The sequence below is a fragment of the Oryzias melastigma genome, linkage group LG21 (genome assembly GCF_002922805.2).
Source record: "Oryzias melastigma strain HK-1 linkage group LG21, ASM292280v2, whole genome shotgun sequence".
Classification (NCBI taxonomy): Eukaryota; Metazoa; Chordata; class Actinopteri; order Beloniformes; family Adrianichthyidae; genus Oryzias; species Oryzias melastigma.
This window is the reverse complement of record NC_050532.1, coordinates 3,177,129-3,195,063: the sequence shown is the minus strand read 5'-3', so window position 1 is coordinate 3,195,063 and position 17,935 is coordinate 3,177,129. Positions and strand designations below refer to the sequence as shown.

At 44.0% G+C, this 17,935-nt stretch overlaps 1 protein-coding gene across 1 annotated transcript; it reads left to right on the top strand.

The window, feature by feature from the left end:
- The first annotated feature begins 8,633 nt into the window (after window positions 1–8,633).
- tmem182a (transmembrane protein 182a) lies at window positions 8,634–17,409 on the top strand. Its single transcript, XM_024286868.2, has 5 exons — window positions 8,634–8,983; window positions 11,521–11,632; window positions 14,619–14,717; window positions 14,797–14,934; window positions 16,513–17,409. The coding sequence occupies exons 1-5, from the start codon at window positions 8,843–8,845 to the stop codon at window positions 16,737–16,739; spliced, it is 717 nt and encodes a 238-aa protein (XP_024142636.1). The 5' UTR covers window positions 8,634–8,842; the 3' UTR covers window positions 16,740–17,409.
- Window positions 17,410–17,935: the final 526 nt, after the last annotated feature.

Below are 17,935 nucleotides of genomic sequence, written 5' to 3'. Positions count from 1 at the left end.
ACCTCCTAATTGGACCCAGCTGTCGGCACTCTTCATCATCACTCCAGCCTACTTAAGAGGAGCTCTCCCCAGCATTCTTCGCCAGTTTGTTGCCTTACCCGGTGAAGTTACCTGGCCTCTTATGTACAGTCTCGTATGTATTCTCTGAGTCACGCCTTCGTCTCACTACCGAACTCCTCTACCTCCAGGTCCTACCTTCCACGTGCCGACCTGGATCCTGCCTCGTCTACCACCTCCTTTTCGTCCAAGCCGACCTTCTCCTCGTCACGCACCCGCTGTCGAACTCACCTCTTCGAGACACCTGGCCGCTCCAGTCCACCGCTGGTCCTCGCTCCCCAAGTCTCCATCTCCACTCCTGGTTCTGGACGTAACTCCTTTATCTCCTCGGACAATAAAACCTCTATTTAATCCACTCCTGCCTCACATCTTCCTTCCGGGTTCCAGCAACTGGGTCTGCCTCGTCACGCTCAGCATGACAGAACGAACTGGCCATACTCCAAACCCAGCTGACCCGCAAGGCCTTCGTCACGCCGTCACTCAACAAGGCACTCTCCTGGATCACCAGTCCAACGCTCTACAGCAACTCGCCTCAGCACAACAGGATATGTTTCGCCGGATCGACAACGTCTCACAAGCAGTTATGGACCTTACTAGTCAGCTAGCTAAACTAGCGCTGTCTCCTACCCCGCCACTTCCGCAAACAGGAGCCGCAGCGGCCGCCTCTTCCGCCGCGTCACACGAAAACATCCGCCTACAACCAGAAGCTTTCCACGGGGAGGTAGAAGCTTGCGGCGGTTTCCTTTTACAGTGTCAACTCATTTTTCAGCAAGCGCCAAGGTACTATCAAACAGATCATAGTAAGATCACGTTAATTGTTAACTCTCTCAGAGGGAAAGCTTTACAGTGGGCCCAAGCTTATCTGTTCGCCCATCCTATTTCCGTTTTAACTTTTGAACGCTTCCTAACAGAATTTAAACTTGTTTTTGATCAACCTCGCAAGGAGGATGAAGCAACACGTCAATTACTAAACCTCAAACAAGGTAAACGTACTGTCGCTGACCATGTCATAGACTTCCGAATCCTGGCTGTTGAAGCGGGCTGGCCGGACACGGCACTAAAAGGAATTTTTTATCAATCCCTGAGTGAATCCATCAAAGACCACTTATGCTCGCAGCCGGAAGCCCGATCGTTTGAAGAACTGGTGTCCGCGGCGTTGCGTTCCGACGTCCGCTTAAAAGAGAGACAAGCTGAAAGGCATCACCCTCCACGCAAAGCTATGCTTGAGCGAAGCTACCCACTAATGTTACCTCTTTCTCACCCTCAAGTTCAGGAGCCTGCCCGGAGACCCGGTGATGAACCCATGCAGATCGGGCGCTCCAAACTCACAACGGAGGAGCGGCAGAGAAGGAGGGACGAGCGCTCCTGTTTTTACTGCGGCAAGTCTGATCATTATATCGCTCAATGTTCCCTCTGTTTAAAAGACAAGACCCCCCGCTAGAAGACAGGCCGCGGGAGGGTATCCTGGAAGTCTCCCCCCGTGGGAACTTCCTCACATTACCTGTCAAGATTTGCCTACAGACCAAATACCAGGAAACCCTGGCTCTGGTGGACTCTGGAGCAGAGCAAAACTTCATTGACCAAGATCTCGTCTCACTGTTGCACATCCCCACCGAACCTTTAGAATCGCCTGTCAAGACTGCTGGCTTGGGAGGTCAGCTCCTTTCCCGCATCACGCACCGTACTCACCCCATCCTCCTCATAACCTCAGGTAACCACAGAGAACATGTACAGTTTTTCATCACTCAGACCCGCCAGAACCCCATTGTGTTAGGTTTCCCTTGGCTCCAACTACACAACCCTCAGGTCGACTGGATACAACGCAGAATCGCTGATTGAAGCGATTTCTGTCTGGCCAACTGTCTCCAGTCAGCCCTCCCCTCCGTTAAACCTGCTCGGTCTGATAGTAAGGAGACCATTGACTTATCCCACGTACCTAGTTGTTACCGCGATCTCAAGGCTGTTTTTAGTAAAGCCAAGGCATGCTCTCTGCCCCCCCACAGGCCTTACGACTGTTCCATTGAGCTACTCGCAGGGTCCAGTCTTCCCAAGGGACGCCTGTTCAACCTGTCCGGCCCTGAAAGAGAAGCCATGGAAAAATACATTCAGGAGACTCTCGCCGCTGGTCTCATTCGCCCCTCCTCCTCACCTGTGGGAGCAGGGTTTTTCTTCGTGGACAAAAAAGACGGCACACTACGACCATGTATAGATTATAGAGCATTAAACCAAATTACTGTCAAAAACAAGTACTCGTTGCCTCTCCTCTGCTCTGCCCTAGATTCCGTACAGGACGCTCAAGTCTTCTCCAAGCTCGACTTGAGGAACGCCTACCACCTGGTCCGGATAAAGGAGGGTGACGAGTGGAAGACTGCATTTAACACCCCCTTGGGGCATTTTGAGTACCTAGTTATGCCATTCGGGCTAACTAATGCCCCTGCAGTCTTCCAACACCTCGTCAATGATGTCCTCAGAGACTTCCTTAATCGTTTTGTTTTCGTTTACCTGGACGATATCCTAGTTTACTCCCGTGATCTCGCTCAACACCAGATCCATGTGCGTCGAGTGCTGGAACGCCTTCTGGAAAACCAGCTCTATGTTAAAGCTGAGAAGTGCGAGTTCCATGTTTCCTCCATACCGTTTCTAGGTTACGTTTTTGAGGCTGGTCAAATACGACCGGATCCATCAAAGATCTCCGCAGTGGCCAAATGGGAACCCCCTACCAGCAGGAAGAAACTGCAACAGTTTCTGGGGTTCGCCAACTTTTATAGGAGGTTCATTCGCAATTTCAGTCAAATCGCCTCTCCACTAACAAAACTTACGTCCTCGCTTCGGACCTTCCAGTGGACTCCTGAGGCCCAGGAGGCTTTCGACACTTTGAAAACCCTTTTCGTCTCCGCTCCCATCCTCATACAGCCCGACCCAAAACGCCAGTTCATTGTGGAGGTGGACGCCTCGGATTCCGGTGTGGGGGCGGTCCTCTCCCAGAGAGAAGAGAAGACTGGCAAACTAAAGCCTTGTGCCTTCTTCTCTAAGAAGCTCTCCCCGGCCGAGCAAAACTATGACATCGGTAATCGAGAACTGTTAGCCATCAAACTGGCTTTGGAGGAGTGGCGTCATTGGCTGGAGGGGGCGGCCCAGCCATTCATTGTTTGGACTGATCACAAGAATCTCGCTTATCTACGCTCCGCTAAAAGACTCAACTCACGCCAAGCTCGTTGGTGCCTCTTCTTCGACCGTTTCAACTTTACCATAACCTACCGTCCTGGTAGCCGCAACGTCAAACCCGACGCTCTCTCCAGGCAGTTCAACTCCACGGAGGGTTCCACGGACTCTACCATAATACCTCCCAACTGCATTGTGGGACTGTTAACCTGGGAGATTGAGGCCCGTGTACGCCAAGCTCAAGGTGAGAAACCTGATCATGTATCGTGCCCACCTGGAACCCTGTTTGTCCCCTCTACCCTCAGGTCCGACGTTATCACCTGGGGCCACGCCTCCCGCATCTCCTGTCATGCCGGAGTACATAGAACCCTGGCCCTGCTGCGTAGACGGTTTTTCTGGCCCTCCATGCGGAAGGACGTCCGCGAGTACATTGCAGCATGTTCTACCTGCGCCAGGGCCAAGACTACCAGTACTCCGCAATCAGGTCTGCTCCACCCTTTACCTACACCCAGCCGACCTTGGTCCCATATTGCATTGGATTTTGTCACCGGCCTACCCCCCTCGAACGGTCACACTGTCATCCTCACCGTTATTGACCGATTCTCCAAGTCGGCTCAATTCATTGCTCTGCCTCAGCTCCCCTCGGCCATGGAGACGGCCGAAATACTGGTCAACCATGTTTTTCGCCACCATGGGATTCCTCATGACATTGTCTCTGATCGTGGTCCTCAATTCGTCTCCCAAGTGTGGAGAGCTTTTTGTTCTGCCCTAGGTGCTACGGTCAGCCTCACGTCCGGATATCACCCCCAATCCAACGGACAAGCTGAAAGGGCTAATCAGGAGCTAGAGTCCGCCCTTCGCTGTGTCGCCGCTCAGAACCCCTCTGACTGGTCGTCATTCCTCGTCTGGGTAGAGTATGCTCACAACACCCATCCATCCACTGCCACCGGCGTCTCGCCTTTCGAGGCGTCCCTGGGGTACTCTCCTCCTCTGTTTCCCTCCCAGGACCCTTCAGTCGCCCACCATCTCCAGCGCTGCCGACGCATCTGGCGCCAGGCTAAGGCAGCCCTCCTACGGACGAAGGACCGCAACTGCGCTGTTGCCGACCGTCATCGTGTCCCTGCTCCGGACTATTGTGTAGGACAGAAGGTTTGGCTCTCCTCTCGCCATGTTCCCCTCCAGGCCCCGCAAACTGTCTCCCCGCTTCATTGGACCCTACGAGATCGACAAGGTCATCAACCCGTCCTGTGTCCGTCTCCGTCTACCTCCTGCTCTTCGGATCCACCCCTCTTTCCACGTCTCGCAGCTCAAGCCTGTCGCTGACAGCCCGCTGTGCCCGCCGTCCGCGGCCCCTCCACCCGCCCGTATCATTGACGGCGCCCCGGCCTTCACGGTTAGTCGGATCCTGGACGTCCGGCGCCGTGGGCGGGGCCTCCAGTTCCTGGTGGACTGGGAGGGTTACGGTCCTGAGGAGCGGTCCTGAGGAGCGGTCCTGGGTCTCCCGCTCTCTCATCCTGGACCCCTCCCTCATATCCTCCTTCTACCGTGCCCACCCGGACCGCCGTCCTGGACCGCCTGGAGGCGGTCGTTGAGGGGGGGGTACTGTCATGGTCCGCCTGCGCTCCTCCTCCACCTCCTAATTGGACCCAGCTGTCGGCACTCTTCATCATCACTCCAGCCTACTTAAGAGGAGCTCTCCCCAGCATTCTTCGCCAGTTCGTTGCCTTACCCGGTGAAGTTACCTGGCCTCTTATGTACAGTCTCGTATGTATTCTCTGAGTCACGCCTTCGTCTCACTACCGAACTCCTCTACCTCCAGGTCCTACCTTCCACGTGCCGACCTGGGTCCTGCCTCGTCTACCACCTCCTTTTCGTCCGAGCCGACCTTCTCCTCGTCACGCACCCGCTGTCGAACTCACCTCTTCGAGCCACCTGGCCGCTCCAGTCCACCGCTGGTCCTCGCTCCCCAAGTCTCCATCTCCACTCCTGGTTCTGGACGTAACTCCTTTATCTCCTCGGACAATAAAACCTCTATTTAATCCACTCCTGCCTCACATCTTCCTTCCGGGTTCCAGCAACTGGGTCTGCCTCGTCACGCTCAGCATGACACCGACAGTCATTTTCACGATCATTCTAACACTACATGAACGCAGAATTTCTCTAAATTTTTTTTTTTTTTTATGGGTCAACCCATTGGTGCAATTGACACGAAAATGAGAACAAAAGCACAAGTTTTGAAATAAAAATGCTCCAAAATGTTCTATTTAAAGCATGTTTTGTCTAGATCAGGCATGTCAAACATACGGCCCGCGGGCCGGACCCGGCCCATTGGATGATTTAATCCGGCCCGTCATACATTTCTGAGTATGTCAAAAAAGAAGCGAGTCACTAGCTCATTTCTATCAAAAGTTATGATTTTTTAAAATAAATACAAACTAAATGCTCCCTCCGGCCGCTAGAGGGCAGTAAATTTGTTAAAGAGCTCACGTCCAGCATGCGGCACTGACACGAGTTAGTACCAGGAAATAAACATTCGCAACGTGATGTGTCCAACGAGAAATAAACCTCCAAGCTTGCTTCACCATTCACCACTACTACTAAACAAGTTATCGGTCAACACACCCTTCCCAAAATGGCACTGTCAGAAAAAAGAAAAGTGGACACGGAGTGCAGGGTTTTTGGGAGACGCAGCTATCCAGCGCTGACACCACGCACTTCTCATGTCTCACAGCTGTGCGTCCGAAGGCACCGGATCGTCCAGATTTGGATAAATATAAAGACAACATAACATATTTGATGCGAGAGTTTGAGCGGAGGTTTCAGGTTTTCAGTGAACTTGAGAACAAATTCGGCTTTTTTCGCTCGCCATTTACAGTGAAGCCTTCTGATGTGCCAGCTGACATTCAGCTCGAGCTTATTGACTTGCAGTGCGATTCCGCTATGAAGGATAAATTTGGGTCCATGGGATTGGATAGGTTGTATCAGTATCTTGTGCCAGGTTACCCCAAATTAACAGCCGTGGCTGCAAAGGTTCTCTCCATGTTTTGGACTACTTATCTTTGAGAACAGGTGTTCTCTGTGATGAGCAATAATGAAACAAAGCAGCGCTCAAGGTTAACAAATGAACACTTGAATGACATTGTTAAATGTGCTGCTACTCAGGATTTGACACCTGATATCGACGCACTTGTAAAGGCAAGAAGATGCCAAGTTTCAGGAGCCAGCAGCAGCAAGTAGACTGCAGGAGTGCAGTGAGAGAGAGAAAAAAGTGTGATGACATGACATGTTGGCTCCATCGAACCGGGACCTCCAGCATGCATTGGAGCGGTTTGCAGCCGAGTGTGAAGCGGCCGGGATGAGGGTCAGCACCGCTAAGTCTGAGGCCATGGTTCTCGACCGGAGAAAGGTAGTTTGCCCTCTCTCGGTGGGTGGAGTGCGCCTGCCTCGGGTGGAGGAGTTTAAATATCTTGGGGTCTTGTTCACGAGTGATGGAAGATCGGAGCGTGAGATCGACAGGCGGATTGGAGCTGCGTCCGCTATTATGCGGTCGCTGTACCGGTCCGTTGTGGTGAAAAGAGAGCTGAGCCAGAAAGCAAAGCTCTCGATTTACTGGTCGATCTTCGTTCCAGTACTCACCTATGGTCATGAGCTTTGGGTCGTGACCGAAAAACGAGATCCCGACTACAAGCGGCTGAAATGAGTTTTCTCCGGAGGGTGGCTGGACGCTCCCTTAGAGATAGGGTGAGAAGCTCGGTCACCCGGAGAGAGCTCGGAGTAGAGCCGCTTCTCCTCCGCATCGAGAGAAGCCAGTTGAGGTGGCTCGGGCATCTGGTCCGGATGCCTCCTGGACGCCTCCCTGGTGAGGTGTTCCGGGCATGTCCCACTGGGCGGAGGCCCCGGGGAAGACCCAGGACACGCTGGAGAGACTATGTTTCTCGGCTGGCCTGGGAACGCCTCGGGGTCCCCCCAGAGGAGCTGGAGGAAGTGGCCGGGGAGAGGGAAGTCTGGGCATCTTTGCTTAGACTGCTGCCCCCGCGACCCGATCCCGGATGAAGCGGAGGAAGATGGATGGATGGATGGATGGATGGATGGACATGACATTTGTTTGCACTCATAAATACAGATCATTAAAAATAAGATTAATCTGGTTTCATATTAAAGACAATTAATATTTTGCAGTATATTCTCAGCTTCAGTAGGCCCAGCCTAGTAGTTTGAGCTGATGTAGTCGAATCTTATTGCCCATGCACTGCTAAAACTTTTATTTTGTATTTTTATTTATTATTATATATTTTTATTTATTATTATTTCAAAGCAGTATGATAATTAAGGCAAAACATTTTTTTTTCATAGCTCCCACTTGAGTTTGTTCAGTGTGGTGAGTTGGTTCAGGTGTAAAACTGCATTCACTCAACTGTTAAAATAAACCAGTTGTTAACAAATTCAATGCCAAACATGAAAATAATTTTTTTCTCCATTGTTTGTGAATAAAGGTGTTGTGCTTAGAAAAGATCCCTTGTCATCCGTGATTATAATATGTAGGGTAGGCTACAAATTTAGGCTGAATGATAAAGCATAGTACTGAAAAACAAAACTAAATAGTTGGAGTTGACATTCTTTTACTGATCCGGCCCACCTGAGAACAGAAAGTCTGGATCCGGCCCCAGAGCCAAACTGAGTTTGACATGCCTGGTCTAGATTGAATGTTAATTCTCTCTACTTTAAGTGGGATGTCCAATACACACATTTGTGTCATACATTTGCTCCAGTCTGGCCCTTTTGTCAATTTTTAGAACCCCTTTGTGGCCCACAAGTCAAAATGTTTGCTCTCCCCCCCAGGTAAAATCATACTTCTGAATTGTCCTGTAGGTGTGTGTTGTTGTTTGTGTTGCCCAGTAAAGTGTCCAGGGTGTACCGCACGTTCGCCCTTCAATAGCTGGATAGGCTCCATCATCACCATGTGACCACGTATAGGAAATGGATGGATGTTGGTAAAGGTTCTCGTTCATCCAGGTGAAGTAGTGTCATGGCAACCCAACTACAAGTAAATGAATGAATGCTTCTGCCAGGCAGCATCAATTGTCTGATTTCATTAGTAGTGATGAATGATTGCTTCTAAATCAGATATTTTGCATTTTTTCTACTATAGAAGGAAGCAAACTCTTTGTACAGAAGTTTGAAACAGGGTGTTGTGGTACAACTATGTCCTTTCACTCTCCTGTACCCTGACATTCTTGTCAGATGCTGGGTGTCCAGTTGCCACTGGTTATTTCTAAGTGTGCTCCCTTCGTGCCGTTTAACTCCTCCGTGGTGAACTGGAGCAGCCGCTCTCAATCAGACATTAAAAATAGCTCAGGGTTAGTTAGGGTGTGGGGGGGGTTGCAGACCGGGTGGAGGGTCCTGAGGAGTCATGCGGATAATTTGGTCTTCTCGTAACAGAGAAGCAGATCCAGTAACCCAACAAAAACCAGCTGGAAGGAGTAGCAAGTCCTCTCTCGGTGGATGTAGTACAACATCGAGGGAGTGACCGCCAGAGTCCCTGCATGTCACATGTGCTTGCTGTAACTGGACGGAGAACTGAGACTGGGAATCCAGCGTCCAAGTGGCTGATCACTTCTGGACCATGAAGCTTAGTGTGGCTTTGTTTTTTGCCGGGCTCTTCGGCGCTTTGGCTGCTGTCTTCATCCTGTTTTCCTTTGGAACTGATTACTGGCTGCTGGCCTCGGAGGGCTGCCATTCAACCCCTGGCAGATCTGATGTGGAGGTGGGTGCTGGACTTTAAACAAGTCTGAGATTGTTACCATTAAAAAAAAAGGTGTCAGCAACTCTTCAATCTGTCTTGTGTTTTGCTTTTTACTTAAATGTGTATTTTTCAGGGTTGGAACCATGAATTTCTCTGTACAAAGTGCTTCAAACTAAGAAAAAAAAAACTATTTTTAGATGGTCAGCTGCTCAAATTACTCTGTCAGTATGAACGTCAGGGTGTTGAGGCATCCCTGTAGAATCTCTGCATGTAACAGGACACTGGCTGTTTAATGCAGTGTGCACGCAGCTATGCAGTGATTGAGGCATTGCTTTTACCTCGTGCCTCTGGGATACAAATACAGAAGTATTTCCATTTTAAAATTCACTCCCTAGAACTTAAGATATGGACACACTGGGCATGTGACATGGGACAGGTTTTTGAACAAGCGATTCGTTCATGGTGTTCACACCAGACAAACAGGGAGGGGCTTCTTCTTTCTACTGTTTACAAGCGCATGTTGCACGTTGGAAGAGGCTTGGTGAAAAATGTCAAATCGGTGCCAATCTTCCACCGCTCTATTCTGATATACGACTTGGGCTAAATCTGAATTCTTCCCCTGCCCCTCCAGTTGAAGGGGTACTTGAAGGGAAAGGGGTGTCCGAAACTGTTTTTTTAAGCAGAGCGAAAGCACTCAGAGTCCTGTATCCCTCCACCGGTAGGGCGAGCTGCATCACGCTGTGCTAGGAGAATTGCTTTTCTTCATGTGGGTGTGCTCTGTAGTACAGAAGTTTGCATTTAAATGTTAGTAATCATTTTTTGTTTTAGCACGACTTTTTAAAGTTATACTACCGATGCTGTTATGTATTTTTCAAGTGCTTGCGGCTACGTTTTTTTTTTTTTGCAAAAATTGTTCAACCTGAATGCATCGTGGTCTATATTTGCTAATGTAGTGAGCATCGATGCACGCTAGTTTTTCACAAAGACTTCTGGGAAATTTCTAGGGCGCTCAAATTTTGAAATTGTAGATTTTTGTATAGCACTACAAATATGGCGAACAACGCACTATATAATGCAATGAGTAGAGGGGGAATTATTCTTCTCGTAACTCTACGTCTGGAGGGCTAAATGTAGGAGTAAGGAGAAACCGTAGGGGAAGAATTTAGATTCGGCCTTAGTGTCATATAAATCCCGCCAGGCACAAACCATAGTGATTAAATTCTCCACCATGATCAATTTTTTTAAAGGTTGGTACTTTTGTGAATTTAAATTCATGTCACTACCGGATTAGAGTCCCTGATTGGTCAAAGTTTGACCTGGTTTCTCTTTCAACGCGTTCAATTTTATGTTTTGTACGTAGAACCTTAAAACAGTCGTAAAAATGTGTGTAACTTTGCGTGAACATGAGAGTTCACCTGAAGGACGCATGCACGTGTTTACACACAGTTTTCCATTTACATTGTACAGTAATTACAAATGCAGGCACATTTTGAACAATTTTGAACTTTTAACATACAAAAACAATCATTGTCCCAATGACTTTTGTAGTTAAAAATCACATGAATCAGGGAGTTTATTTATGTTTTTAGTAAGATAGTTCAGAGTTTCTATCAGCGTAACCAGTCTGAGGTTTGAGATGCTTACTCAGCACAACCCTTGACCTGAAACAGCAGCTGTACAACAGCAGACTGGCAGAAAACTCTGAACCTGTTTCACAACGTCTTGGAACTAATCATTAACATCAGTGGTCTCCAAGCCGCAGACTGGTACCGGTCCGTGGGGCAGTTGGTACCAGGCTGCAGAGAATAAAACAAAACCTACATTTTTTCTGTTCTTTTAGAATCTGATTCTGAAGAAAGTTTTATTTGGGAAAACTACAGGATCATCTCAGCACGCTTTTTGCGTGCATATGATACGCAAAACACGACTTTTTAGGTTTCGTTTTAATCACGTAGTCAGAAATCCTCCGGCTCTTTTCTAAATGACGTTGTTCCTGGTTAAGTTTAGGATTACGGTTATGGTTAGGGTTAGAAAAGCAAATTGTTCGTTTGTGGGGCTGTCTGTGATGCTCACGCCTCCACCAGGGGACGTGTCAAACGTGGAAAACACATTTAACACGATTAGGACCGCGCGTACTATATGCACGCAAAAACCAGTTTTGGCGTATATTATACACGGTATTTCCCAAATCGTGGCATATGTACGCATTTTACTGAGACTGGGCTGCTCAGTCACGTCCCACTCATTCTAGTCAAGTTCCTCTGTCACGTCTTAAATCTATCCGCTACTAATTAAAGTCTTTAACACCTCAGAAAATAGCAGTTTTCACATTATTTGAGGAGGATTTATTATAAACTTTACCCTCAAAAGTTAAGAAAACTGGAAGTTAAAAAAAACTAACAAACAATAGATGCCACTTCATCCTCATGCAGGCCGGTCTGTAAAAACATTGGTTGACATTAAACTGGACCGTGGTGTATAAAGGTTGGAGACCACTGCTTTAGACTTTCTATAGCCCGATGATGCATCTTCAAGGATATTTCTGTTTTTCTTTTCAGGGTGGAAGTGATCACGGCAGAAACATTACTCTGTACCATGAAGGTTTCTTCTGGAGATGCTCCTTCAGAGGCAGCGTCGATGAAAACCACCTGATAACGAAGCTGTGGTTCAGTAAGTTACAAGCACCACATATAACAGCCTTGTTTTCTTACAGGGACTTATCTTTCTTCATAAATGTTACCAGTAAAGACGAGATGATCATGCAATAACACAAATTATAAGTTGAAAATCCAGACTAATAAAAGGAATTTGATAAAAAAACACAAACAGATAATCAGAATATGATTTTAAATAAGACGAAACTCTTGGAATAAAATTAAATCTGGATTAGTGGTTATCAGAACATTAAAATTAAGGCAAAGGAACAAAAAAAATCGATGAAAACCATAATACACAGTGACTACAGTGCCATCAGTATCAGGTGTGGATGGGAGTAACACATTAGTAGAGTTAATCTGTTGAATTCAAAACAGCTGCTCAGCAAATGCAAAGCAGAGACAATCCCCAGAATCACTTTCACATTAAAACAGCAAAAGTCTCAAAAAACCAAGGATACTTCACAATTTTACAGCCAGACTTTTACAAAATGTGATAAAATAACTGCATTTGCAAAAACTATCATTTTACTATTACCAATATGTCTTATTCATGGAGGGTCTGGATAGCAGAAACAAAATGAAGTTTATCAACATTAAACATCCTATATTAGCATTTAATAAAGTATCATTTTTAAAAATAATAGCAAATTTTCTTAATTAAAATAAGTTGTCAGAACATAAATAACGTTAAATCTTCATTCTAAAGAGTGGAATGTTTCCTGATGATACCAATATTTATTTATTGTCCAGCAGAAAGAATTTCTCCATATTGTTTGCAACATTTTTTTAAGAAAAAAAGTTTGCAAAAATATTTTTTGCAGCCAAAAAAAAAGTTTGCAACGCAAAACAATGTTTTTTGAAAACAAATACTAATTATTTTATTTGCAACACTTTACGTTTTGTTTGAAACTTAGAAAATCTTTATCTCAAAACTGTGACTTTTGCTTGCAATATGGTGGCACAAAAATCACTCCATATATAATAAATGGAAATTTTGAAAGAAATGCTAAAAAAGGCACTAAAGTTAAAGTTAAAAAATGCAATAAAAATCTAAAATACATGTACCACCAGAGATGGATGGACTCCAGATTTTTAAAAAGTTCATATAAATAAATTCATAAATCAGAAATGACATACTGAGCAAATCTATGAAGTTATATTTGTTGCGAAAGTTTTGTCCGTCCGTTAAAAGGTTTTGTACAAATCTAACTTCATACATATAAAGACAAAAATATTCTCAAAAGAGCAAGTCACATTCTGGAGGACAAAATCACTCTATACCCTAGATTTATATTCAGTGTTTTTTATTTATTTTTTTATTTTTTAGTGATGGTAAGATTACAGGTAAAGGTACAGGAGGCTTGATGATTTGACAACTTTAGGGTAACAGGAACAGGATTAAGAAGCACAGATAGCTACATGTGTCTTTCCCACTGATATGGCGGCTCAGAGACGTTTTCACAATTTAAAAACATTCTGAAAAATAATCTAACCCTGGCTTTAACCCAGACTCTAATCATAAGCAGGGATACAGTAAACAATAATGCACCTGTTAAAGGAAGGCTACTGTTTATGGGGCGCTAATGTACAGATAGTCTGTCTCATCCCCACTGATTGCCAGACGCTGCAGTGTTTCAAGTTGAATTTTTGATTAAAGCAAATAATCTGTGTCATGTGATGGATTCTTCATTTTTCCTTCAAGAGGAGTAGGATATCCATAAAAACGATAATTAAAGTAATAAATAGTGTTTTCTGAATCTATGTCAAATGTTGGCTTAATTCCCACACAGCAGAAACTTAGACAAAGGTGCTGCTTTAGGGGAAAACATATTTAAATAGTTGAATTTCATGTAAAAAATAAATGACTCTGTTGATAATTTGTAGCTTTTTTTGTGTTTTTAAGTGGGTAAAATAATCACATGAGAGTTAAGTGGGTAAAATTATTACCTGAAAGGTTCATATTCTTCTTTCTATCCATATTAAAAGCATTTCCAGGGGTATTTTTTATTGTGTTGATGCTGTTTTCAGCCAAAATAAAAAAAAAACAGTCATTTTCTGGGCCATAGTCTCTGTAGAGCGGCAAAAGCTCATCAGAAATTCTCACTTCTGATTTGTTGGCAGTACTGTTGGAGCAGACAAACCCCCGTCCCCCCTTCCCGTCACCCATCTGTTTACATGCTCTCCTGCTATCTTATACCCCCTCACAACCCAAACCTATCATTAGCGGTGTACCAAAAATGGTGAGCAATACTGGAGCTATCCAGCCGTCCAGTTTTCAGCCATCTTAGACGAGGAAAACAAAGATATGCATGGATCTATTTGTCTGCAAGTGGATGGATCAGAATGGAGCAGAGCAGGGAGCTTGAGGCCCAGCCACTGTATTTTCTACATAAAAAATACAGTATAATCTTATCCAAATGGCATTTTTCTCGTCTGCTCCTGATTCACAACAATTTGAATATAGAAATACTCATAAATGGAATTTTAATCTTAATCATCTTCACAGTTTTCCTGGTAGTGAGTCATGGGGTCACATGGTAGAGAGCTTTATGGACTTGCCACACTAATGTCTGGCTGCACTGCATGGCTGCACAGTGGTAGCTTCCAACCTCTCATGTGACTTTTTAAAGAAGCTTGCAGCATGTGATGTTATTTTGGTCATCTGTCAGCTGGTTGTTTGTCATCCGTCTTCTGATGGGGACTTTGAATGGTGTTCCATTGTCAAAAATGGCCTGGAGAAACGAAAGGACCTTGTGAGGCTCTGAGGAATTTCACATGTTGGAGGAAATGAGAGTGAGATGGAAAAATCAAAACTCAGAAGGGAACGTGTATGTTCCATCTGTTTACCCAAGATTTAAAGAAAGGCAATTAGAAACGTCTTGGGAAATGGATTTGTTTTGATAAAACATGGAGAGGGCTAACTGTTTTAGCTCTAAAAACTTATAATTTTGGCGTTCAAGTCCAGTTTAACTTGATACTTGGATATTTTCTTTTTGCAGCAAACCAGCCTCACTCAAAAGAATGTCAGCCTGCATACCTGTTCCCATTTCCTGTGTCTTATCAGACCCACAACGCCACCGAGTATGATTCTGCAATAAGTATGTCTTTGATTTTTTTCAGCAATTTAAAAAAAAAAAAAATCTAATGACTCCCATTATGTTGACATCTTCTTTTTAGTCTACAGGGGTTTCTGGAGCATCTTTATGCTTATTGGTGTGGCAGCTTTCATTCTTGGTGGGTTCTTCGTCATCTGTGCTGCACCGTTTGCAAGTCATTGCTTATACAAAGCTGGAGGCAGTTTCTTCTTGGTGTCCGGTGAGTTTATTGTCCCTTAGACATACCTGCTTAAACTTGGATCTGAGCAAAATTAGCAAGCATAACATAAATTTGAAATGAGATCATTTTCTATGCTTTTTACTCTGTTATTCGCTTTGAAGTCTTGCATCATTTATCTGTATCTAAATATTATTTATCACATATAATATCAATGATTAAATAGGATTAGGATTACAGGGAAATACATTAATACATTGTATAGAACTTGGGCTATTTTTTTTCTGCCCTGTAGTTCATCATCATTCCACTAGGGCAGGGGTCTGCAACCTGTGGCTCCAGAGCCACATCTGACTCTTCTACCCCTTCATTGTGGCTCTCTGGTCAAAGAAAAATATAAAAGGCTTTTACTTTAAAAAAGTAGCTGTAAAGTAAAGTAAAAAAAAAAGTAAAATAACGTATCACTCTGTGAGCCTCCAAATCACAGTAGCCACAGTGGTTTGATAATCAAGAACTAAACATTTTTACAAATTCCACTGTCAAAAGCATGCCTCGTAGTTCAAAAATACAGTTAATTAGCTGTGTTTTAATTTTAGAAAGTTAGATTTATGAATTTCTGGCTAAGAAGCATCACTAATGTTTGAAAATATATTTTTTTCATCACCTACCACTAGATTTACCTAATTGAGATGATGCTATGTGACACAAGAAGTCTTTTATTTTGAAAGGAAGTCTAGTGAACCTCTGTTAAAAGTTATAAACTCTTTCATATTCAGAAAATAATTTCTATTTTCTCTTTTATTTATGCTAAACAATAATAGTTTATTTATATTTCTCATAAAAATAACAACAACATTGATACAAATTCTTATTTCTCCAAAGGGTGTGTGGCTCCCACTGGGAGAAATCAACCAAAATGGCTCCTTAAGCATTAAAGGTTACTGACCCCTGCACTAGGGGTAGTAGAATGGCTTTTCCTGGTCGTTTCAAAATGGCTGCTTCCTCTCAAAACCCATTTTGTGGGAGAAGTTTTGCTAATTTTCAAACATTTATGGTGAGAATAACTCATCTATTGTATTCATTTTCTTACTTGTTGTATTGAAAAAACTGCAAAATTTGCTGACATGTATAAATTATGTGATATTTATATTACAGTTAAATCATTTTAAAATGTGTGGATCAAATTTGAGACATTGGGTAAATGAGGTGCTTTTTCCTGAACATTCATGTCAATATTTTGAATCTTAAACTAACATTGTTGTGTGCAAAATCTTATCAAATCACCCAAATAATCATCTCTGAAATTAGCTATATCTCATTAAAAATTTGATCACACATTTGTTTTTAGATGTCATCATGGGAGTTTAAAAAGACATTAATTTAAAAAAAGAAGAGGAATTTTCTGTCAATTCCTTAATCTAGTGGACTTTACCACGCTAAGCTGTCTTTCTTTGAACAATGGAAATTTATTTAATATCTTTGATCAGTTTGTACTTAAAAAAATTTTTTTTTTAATTATTTGAATCAACTTGAAGAACTTAAAAAAAAAAAGAAAACAGTTTTACTCCCAAAAAGTCTGATTTTCCATTTTTCTGTCTAACCCTGCTTTTTCCTTCCCAGGCCTTTTCCTGCTGTGCGTTGTGGTGATGTACGTGCTGTGGCTTCAAGTTTTGGATGTCCTGAATGTGTATATCACCCGCCAGCGCGAATCTCTGTGTCCAAACTTTCAACTGTCCATCAGCTACGGGTTGTCCTTCATGTTAGCACCCGTTGGCATCTTCTTCTGCCTCGTGGCCGGCCTTCTCTTCCTCCTTATTGGACGAACAGTTCGGGTTCATCACAACTGAAGAGTTTCAAGTTTATTGCCAGATTTTTTTTTTTTTTTTACTTTCACCGTTTTTCTGCCACAAACAATCCCCCAACATGTTTAGTTTTCGTTTAATGGTTTGAAAACTGTAGTTTTAAGAGAATTTATCACCAAATATTCAGAAATGACATCTTTACTGTCCCAGCCTGAAGTTCCTTTAGCACAGCTTCAAAAATCTGAATTACAAAGTAAAAAAAAGACATGCATGCATTCTTTGGTCTTATTTTAACCTTTTATGTTCTGTATGTTCATAAAATTGAAATTGTGAAGAGAAACATTGCGAATGAAAGTGTAATATAGGTTAAAAGAGTGAACTGTGGACATACTTTTTATACTTCACCGTAGAATGTTTCTTAGATCCACCTGGCTTCATGTTTAGAACAATGTTTGAAACCAAGTTTTCAAAAATGAGTGAAACACACTTCAGATTTTCATATTTGTTAGTCATTTGGTCATGCAGTGATCTCAGTATTATAGCTTAAACTGTGCAGGTTCCCGATCACTGATGATTGGCTCTGCACTGCTGTCACATTTGTAAATGAAGCAACAGTTTTATGTTGATGATGTGACATTCTTTTGGTGTGAGCGAGTGTTATTTGAATTTGCAGTGGGTATATTCTGACAAATAAATATTTTTCTTTGTCATTTGATCCAGTTTGACTTTTAAAATGTCAGCTTAAGAAAAACTTGTTGCAACACTTTGAAGCAAATTTTAATTACGGTAAAAAAAAAAATTATGTAAAAAGATCTAAAATTGGGGCTGCACGGTGGCGCAGTGGTTAGCGCTCTTGCCTCACAGCGAGAAGGCCCCGGTTCGACTCCCGGCTGGGACCTTTCTCTGTGGAGTTTGCATGTTCTCCCCGTGCATGCGTGGGTTTTCACCGGGGACTCCGGCTTCCTCCCACCATCCAAAAACATGCTTCCTAGGTTAATTGGTGACTCTAAATTGCCCCTAGGTGTGAATGTGAGAGTGAATGTGTGTGATTGAGGCCCTGTGACAGACTGGCGACCTGTCCAGGGTGTACCCTGCCTTCGCCCTTCAGTAGCCGGGATAGGCTCCGGCACCCCCGTGACCCCGAAAGGGAAGAAGCGGTCAGGAAGATGGATGGATGGATGGATCTAAAATTGCTACAGCATAAATAAAATCAAGCTGGTTAGCATAAATCCTTGTATCAG